At 56.1% G+C, this 7500-nt stretch overlaps 3 protein-coding genes across 3 annotated transcripts in view; 1 reads left to right on the forward strand and 2 right to left on the reverse strand.

The window, feature by feature from the left end:
- The window catches only part of EAH_00023890 (Wd repeat protein, putative), a gene marked incomplete at both ends in the record, with an annotated part of 7071 nt that extends 5163 nt beyond the window's left edge, over window positions 1-1908 (reverse strand). Inside the window, 2 exons of the mRNA XM_013393110.1 lie at window positions 1-622; window positions 1020-1908. The exon at window positions 1-622 is cut by the window's left edge and continues 1300 nt beyond it. Coding sequence (XP_013248564.1) covers window positions 1-622; window positions 1020-1908 — 1511 coding nt within the window. The remainder of the gene's footprint in view (window positions 623-1019) is intronic.
- A 1330-nt stretch (window positions 1909-3238) lies between these two features.
- EAH_00023900 (hypothetical protein, conserved) lies at window positions 3239-5022 on the reverse strand (the record flags this gene model as incomplete). The annotated part of the gene is made up of 5 exons (XM_013393111.1): window positions 3239-3319; window positions 3471-4213; window positions 4466-4642; window positions 4770-4914; window positions 5020-5022. 5 exons carry the CDS (start codon window positions 5020-5022, stop codon window positions 3239-3241), a joined length of 1149 nt encoding a protein of 382 aa, XP_013248565.1.
- Window positions 5023-5310: 288 nt separating this feature from the next.
- EAH_00023910 (hypothetical protein, conserved) overlaps window positions 5311-7500 on the forward strand; it is a gene marked incomplete at both ends in the record, with an annotated part of 5832 nt that continues 3642 nt past the window's right edge. The window contains 3 exons of the mRNA XM_013393112.1: window positions 5311-6474; window positions 6659-6727; window positions 6850-6986. Of these exons, the coding sequence (XP_013248566.1) occupies window positions 5311-6474; window positions 6659-6727; window positions 6850-6986 (1370 nt within the window). The remainder of the gene's footprint in view (window positions 6475-6658; window positions 6728-6849; window positions 6987-7500) is intronic.

A 7500-nucleotide genomic window follows, 5' to 3' on the forward strand; every position in this document is an offset into this window, starting at 1 on the left:
TGCAGTTTGTGCTGCTGCAGCAGCAGCTTCGCTTCCTGAAGCAACGGCTTGATGTTGGCATAGACGGTTGCTGCTGCTGCTGCTTCTCTCCACCGTGTGTACAGACAAACTAAGTCTAGCAGCAAACCAGAAGCTCGCAGCAGCAGAGACAAAGGAGAATAAAAAAGAAGGAAGGGAACTTCAAGGCAGCTTGCACAACCTGCTGTTGCTGTTGCTGCTGCTGCTGCTGCTGCTGTTGCTGCTGCTGTTGCAGTTGCTGTTGCTGCTGTTGCTGCTGCTGCTGGAAGCGCCCCCGCTGTAGAGCTGTCATTCTCCTGCTTGGCATTTGCGCCGCCTTCACCCTGCTGCTGCTGCTGCTGCTGCTGTTTCTGCTGCTGCTGCGGTGGCGGCTGCTGTTGCTGCTGCTGCTGCGGTGGCGGCTGCTGCTGCTGCTGGGCTTCGAATCGGATGACCTTGAGCAGCAGCAGCAGCGCCAAGCGCAGCCTCTGAGTTCCTTCTGCTGTTTCTTCTGTTGCTGTTTTGCTGCTGCCAATCATTGCTATTATGTGAGACAGCAGCAGCAGCAGCCGCTGCTCCGGCAGCAGCAAACGATAGTCTAGCTGAGGCAGATGTACTGCTGCTGCTGCAGCAGCACAAGCAGCACACACCCCAGCAACACCCAACATTATCCATCAGCAGCAGCATCAGCAGCAGCATAGCAGCAACAGCAGCAGCACAGAAACAACTGCAGCAGCAGCAGCAGCAGCACAGAAGCAGCAGCAGCAGCAGCAAAGCTTTCACTTAGCCTCAGCGTGGGATGGAGCACCAGCAGCAAAACGGCAACGGCAGCAGGAGCAGCAACAACAGAATCAGCAGCAGCAGCAACAACAGAATCAGCAGCAGCAACAACAGAAGCAGCAGCAGCAACAACAACAACAGAATCAGCAGTAGCAACAACAACAGCAACAGCAGCAGCAACCGCAGTAGCAGCACTACCAGCAGCAAAGCAATCACCAGCAGCAGCAAAACAACACCACAACCAATAACATCCACAGCAGCAGAACCATCAGCAGCAGCAGCAGCAGCAGAATCAGCAGCAGCAATAGAATAAGCAGCAGCAAAATCATCGTCATCCGCAGCAGAAGCAGCAGAATCATCATCAGCGCCGTCATCACTAGCAGCAGCAGTAGCAAAAGCAGCAGCAAAAGCAGCAGCAGGAGCAGCAGCAGCGTGTTGCTGACGTAGCGCTTTAGATTGCTGCAGCACCCTCCGCAGCAATTTGTAGCAGCGCCGCGCCATCCGCTGCAGCAAACTGCGGCCCGCATACTTCCCCACGAAGACCTGCTGCGCCTGCTGCTGCTCCTGCTGCTGCTGCTGCTGCTGCTGCTGCTGCTGCTGCTGCTGCTTGGGGTCTTGCCAGTCGCTGTCAAGGATAGCCCAGTAGCGCACCAAAGCAGCAGGAAGCTCCTGAGTCTCAAATGCAAAAATTTCTGCTTCCAGGCTGCTGCTGCTGCTGTTGCTGCTGCTGCTGCTGCTGCTGCTGCCCCTGCTGCTGCTGCAGTCAGCGGCGCTGCTTGAGAGAAGGTCTTCTGCAAGGCGAATCGCCTCGGCAGTTCTGCTGTTGAGAGGGCCATCTGCTGCTGCTGCTGCAGCTGGTGCTGCTGCTGTTTCTTGTGTAGCTGCTGCTGCTGTCGAGGCTTCCTCCGGTGCTGCTGCTGGGAGGCTTGCTGCAGTTGTTGTTTCTGCGGTTTGCGGTGCTGCTGCTACAGCTGCCTCTTCTTGCATTTCTGCTGCTGCTGCTGCTGAGGCGCAGCAGCTCTTCTGCTGCTGCTGCTGCGCGTCTGTCGGCAGCGGGTCAAGAGGCTGCTGCTGCTGCTGTTGCTGCTGCTGCTGCTGCAGCGCAGCACCGAGGACAGCTGTGGTGCTCATCTGCTCCTAGCGTTTTAAACATCAGCAGCAACAGCATGCAAGGCATGCATGCGCAGCAGCAGCTCTGGCAGCAGCAGCAGCTACTGCTGCCTACGTTTGAGCCTTTTGGTGCTGCTGCTGCTGCTGCTGCTGCTGTTCCTGCTGCAGCTGTTGTTGCTGCCGCTGCTCCTTCTAGCAATGAGAAGATGAGAAGCGCTTCGTTTAATACACAGCTGTGAGATATGCTGCTGCTGCTGCTGCTGCTGCTTCGGCGCTGCCGACGACTGGGCCCCCCTGAGGGCCCCTGCAGCAGCAGCAGCAGCAGCAGCAACAGCAGCTGCAGCAGCAGACAAGTTCAGTGTCTTTAATGCTTATTTAGTCAAATAGGGTATTTAAGAGGGTTAAAAGCATTTTGTTTGCTGCTGCTGCTGCTGTTGCTTCTGGTGCTGCTTCTGCTGCTGCTGCTGCTGCTGCTACGCTCCACGTAGCGACAACCCTGTGAGACCCTAAACCCTAATCTTAATAAACCCTAAACCCTAGTCTTACTAAACCCTAAACCCTAATCTTAATAAACCATAAAGCCGTATTTTGATAAGCTCTAGTCTTTATAAACCCTAAACCCTAATCATAAATAAGCCCTAAACCCCAACCCTAGTAAACCCTAAACCCTAACCTTAGTAAACCCTAAACCCTAAACCCTAAGCTTAATAAACCCTAAACCCTAATCAAAAACAAACCCTAAACCCTAATCATGAACAAACCCTAAACCCTAATCTTAATAAACCCGAAACCCTAGTCTTAATAAACCCTAATAAACCCTAAACCCTAATCATAATAAACCCTAAACCCTAATACGAAAAAAAAACCCTTGTGGGGTTTACGGCGCTTCAGTTTATCTACGCCACCCTGTCTTCAGGGTTTAGGGTTTGTAGCAAGGGTTTAGGGTTTAGCAGCAAGGGTTTAGGGTTTAGCTGTCGCTGTACTTGCGAGGCCTGAGGATTCCCTCAAAGGCAGTAAATGCTGCTGCTGCTGCTGCTGCTACTTCTGCTGCTGCTGCTGTGGTCGCCCCGAGTGCCCGCTGCAGCATCAGCATCCGCTTTTGCTGCTGCTTCTCCTGCAGCAGCAGCAGCATCCCGCTGCAGCAGCAGCTCCTGCTGCAGCAGCTGCAGCGCACGACTCCAAGTAAGAGGCCAGCAGCAAACTTCTTTGCTTCTGCTTCTGCTGCTGGTTCTGTCGTTGCTGCTGCTGCAGCTAAGAGGAGCAAACCAGAGCAGCAGCAACAACAACAACAGCACCTGCTGCTGCTGCTGCTGCTACTGCTGCTGCTGCTGCTGCTGCTGCTGCTGCTGCTTCATCTATATCTGAGAGAGACCCTTTCCCCCTGTCTCTTCCGTCGCTTTCGCTGCGCCAATCGATTCCTTTTGTTCATACACTGCACGCAAACCCTAAACCCTAAACCCTAAACCCTAAACCTAACCCCTCACCAAACACTAAACCCCCAGACCCTAAACCCCTAGCCAAAACCCTAAACCCTAAACCCTAAACACTACGCGGGTGGAGACCCTCAGCTTGCTGCTACTTACCTCGAGCTGCTCCTGCGTACTTCCTTCAGGCTCTGCTGCACTTGCTGCTGCTGCTGCTGCTGCTGCTGCTGGAGGTTGTTTGGTATGTGGCAGCTTCAATAAGAAAGGTGCTGCTGCTGCTTCCCGCGAGTAGCTAAGGAGACAGGAGACGGCGTCTGCCGCTGCTGCTGCTTCTGCTGCATCTGCTGCTGCTGTTGCTGCTGTTGCTGCAGCAGGTAAAACTCCAAAAAGCGCGAAGCTGCACTGCCGATAGTGCTGCAGCAAAGCTAGACCAGCTGCATGCGAAGCTGCTGCTGCTGCTGCTGCTGCTGCTGCTGCTGCTTCAGCTTCTGGGTCGCTCCGTGCTGCAGCTGTTGGTCCTGCAGCTGCTGCCTCTGCTGCTGGTGATGCTGGTGCTGTTGCTGCAGATGCTGCTGCTACGCTGGGTGCTGCATGTCCAGCTTCAACGGCTTCTGCTGCAGCAGCTGTTGCTGCTGCTGTTGTTGCTGCTGCTGTTGTCTCTGCTGCCGTCGCTGCGGTCTCCGAGGCGCTGTGCCTCGGTTGCAGGAGCTGCTGCTGCTGTTGCTGCAGCTGCTGCTGTTGTTGCTGCAGCTGCTGCTGCTGTTGCTGCTGTTGCTGTTGTTGCTGCTGCTGCTTTTTCTGTTGATGTGCGGTGACAGAGCGGAATCTACAACCAGAAATCAGCAGCCTGCCGCTGCTGCTGCTGCAAGTGCTGCTGCTGCTTGCTGCTGCTGCTGCTCGTCCTGAAGCAGCAGCAGCAAACCGCCTACCAAGTGCGCCTCTAGCACAAGACAGCAGGGGAAGAGGGACCATCTTCTGCTGCTGCTGCTGCTGTTGTTGTTGTTGCTGCTGCTGCTGTTGTCGTTGTTGGTGCTGCTGCTGCTGGTACAACTATTGCTGCTGCTGCTGCTGCTGCTTCAGCTACTGCTGCTGCCTGTTCGCTGCTTCGCAGCCTCCTCCAGCGCAGCGGCAGCAGCAGCAGCGGCACTAAATACTCTGCAGCAAATGTTGCAGCTGCCGCAACTCCGAATGCGTTAAAGGATGCAGCTGCTGCTGCTGCTGCTTCTGCTGCTGCTGTTGCTTCTGCTGCTGCCGCTGCTCAGCACACCCGCGAAGCCGGAGAGACAACACCCGTAGAGAAATGGTTCTTGCTGCTGCTGCTGTTGCTGCTCCTACAGTTTTAATAGTCAAGAAGAAACGCTTACACTTATTTATAAACTTGTTAAAGCAGTAGCAGCCACAGCAGCAGCTGCTGCTGCTGCAGCAGCCGTCGGAGGCAGCCCCAAAGAGCGACCCCACCGTTTGAGTTGCAGCTGCTGCTGTTGTTGCTGCTGCTGTTGCTGCTGCTGCTGCTGCTTAGGACACACGCAGCAGCAGCAATTGAGGGTTGATTCTTTCCAGAGGATTTGTGTGCTGCTGCTGCTGCGGCTGCCTCCCGCTTCAGCTAGAAGACACAGGCTGCAGCAGCAACACAGCCGTAGCTGCAGCAGCAGAGGCGCATGAGCAGCAGCAGCGGCAGCAGCAGCTGCTGCTGCTGCTAATGTCTCACCATCCGCTTGCTGATGAGGGGGAGGCGCTGCAGCAGAAGCAGGAAGGCTGAGCAGCTGCTGGATTCCTACGTCGTAGAGGAGCTGCAGCAGCTGCAGCAGCAGCAGCAGCTGCTGCTGCTGCTGTGGCTGCGCAGCAGGGCTTCCCCGCTTAAGTAGCCGAGCGCATCAGAAGGCGAGCAGCAGCACTGCTGCGCTGCTGCAGAAGCAGCAACCGCAGCAGCAACCGCAGCAGAAACCGCAGTAGCGACCGCAGCAGCAGCCACAACTGCAGCAGCAGCTACAGCAAGAAGATGCAGGCTGAAGCTTCTGCCGGCGCACCGGTGCATGCGCCAGTAGGTGCTGCAGCGGCAGCAGCAGCAGCAGCAGCAACAAGGGACCACGAGCGTCGAGTGCAGCAGTTGATACAGCAGCAGGAGCGACGCCACCAGATGCTGCTGCAGCACCAACCTCAAGTGCAGCAGCAGCAGCAGCAGCAGCAGCACAGGTTCTCTTTGAATTACCCTTTCTGCCCCCTGCTTCCAGATCCTCTGGACCCATCTCGGGACCACTGCAGCAGCAACAGCAGCAGCAGCAACTGCAGCGGCTGCAGCAGCAGCAGCAGCAGCAGCAGCAGCAGGAACAACCTTTCAGCACCGCCGAGTCTGCTGCTGGATGCCCGAGGGATCTGTGCGCAGCAGCAGCAGCAGCAGGAGCAGCACCTATTGATGCAGGCGCTGTTGCTGCTGGAGCAGGCCGAGCATCAGCAGCAGCAGCAACAGGAGCAGCAACAGCAGTTAAGAGCGCAACAGCTAGTTCAACAACTGCTGCAACATGAGCTGGAGCAGCAGCAAGATGTGCAGCTGCTGCAGCAGATTGAAGCAGCAGCAACAGCACAGGGTAACGCAGGAGAGTGGTGGGACGGTTGTTTGTCTGTTTGCTGCTGTCAAGAAGCAGCAGCAGAAGACATGCTGCTGCTCCTAGGAGCCCCAGAGCCACAGCAGCAGCAGCAGTTACTGCAGCAGCAGCACTCAAGCCGTTCACCGCACATTCAGCGTCTGCTGCAGCAGCAACAGCAGCAGAATGAGCACCTGCAGCAGCATGCGGTGCCGAGCCAGCATTCAAGCAGCAACAGCAACGCAACAGCAGGTGCAGCTGCAGCAGCGGAGAGCAGCAGCAATGCAACAGGAGCTGCTGCTGCTGCTGCTGCAGCAAATGGCACTGAGTTGCTACAGCAGCTGCGCTCCCTTGTCTGCCGCCACACTCCACCTAGTAGCAGCAGCGACAGCAGCAGCAGCAGTGACAGAAGCAGCAGCAGCAGCAGCAACAACAAGGACAACAGCAAGTGGTTTTATGCTGCACTGTGGCTGCAGCATGCCTCAGGGAGACACAGCGACTTGCTGCAGTTTCTGCAGCGGCACACGCAGCAGCAGCCTGCAGCAGATCCGCAGCTGCTGCTGCTCAAGGCGCATGCTCTGGTGGGCAGCAGCAACAGCAGCAGCAACGGCAGCGGCAGCAGCAGCAGCAGCAGTTACAACAAACATGTTGTGTTGCTAATGAGTTGCTGGTGCTGCACATAGTTCAGGAGGGCTGTTCCTGCTGCTGCTGGTATTGCTGTCAGCTTCCGTGCTGCTGCTGCTGCTGCTGCTGCTGCTGCTGCAGGTGCGTCTTGGGAGGAGGAGAGAGGCAGCAGATCTGTTGGCTTTGAACGCAACGAACAAAGACATCGAGGTGAGGGTTAAGCGCTTAGGGTTTAGGGTTTTGGGTTTAGGGTTTAGTGTGGCAGCACTTGTGGGTTTGTTGCTGCTGCAGCTGCTCAGCTGGCAGCAGCTGCTGCTGGCTGAGGTGTACAGACAGTGCGAGTTTACAGAGCTTCGGATAGAAGCCTTGAGGAGCTGCAGCAGCTGCAGCAGCAGCAGCAGCATGACAGCTGCTGCTTTTGCTGCTGCAACAGAACTACTAGGAAGGCATCTGCTGCCTCCAGAGGAAGGTGCGCTCGCTGCTGCTGTTGCTTCTGCTGTTGCTGCCACTGCTGCTGTTGTTGCTGTTGGTGCATTTGCTGCTGCTGTTGCTGCTACGGCTGCTTCCGCTGCTGCTGTTGCTGTAGCTGCCGCTTCGTTGTTTGCTGCTGCTAACTGTGTTGCTGATCCTTCTACTACCTGTTGCTGCGTCAGCCTTGCTGCTGCTGTTGTTACCGTTGCTGCTGCTGCTGCTGCTGCTGCAGAGTTGAATATTTTCTCTACGTTGGCCTTGTCACAGCAGGATCTCTGCCTCAAGTACTTTTGTCTCTAAACCCTAAACCCTAAACCCTAAACCCTAACTTAAAACCCTTTTCTCCTCAACTCCTCCCTAGCGAGAGAAGAAGGCCTCAAATAACCCTAAACCCTAAACCCTACACGTGCAGCAGCTGCAACCTCACAGTACAGCAGCAACAAAGCAGCAGCAGCTGCTGCTGCTGCAATAGGAGGCGGTGCAGCAACGGCAACACTAATCGCAGCAGCAGC

Source organism: Eimeria acervulina, genomic scaffold, assembly GCF_000499425.1.
Source record: "Eimeria acervulina Houghton genomic scaffold, Eah_scaff185, whole genome shotgun sequence".
In the NCBI taxonomy this organism is placed as follows: domain Eukaryota; phylum Apicomplexa; class Conoidasida; order Eucoccidiorida; family Eimeriidae; genus Eimeria; species Eimeria acervulina.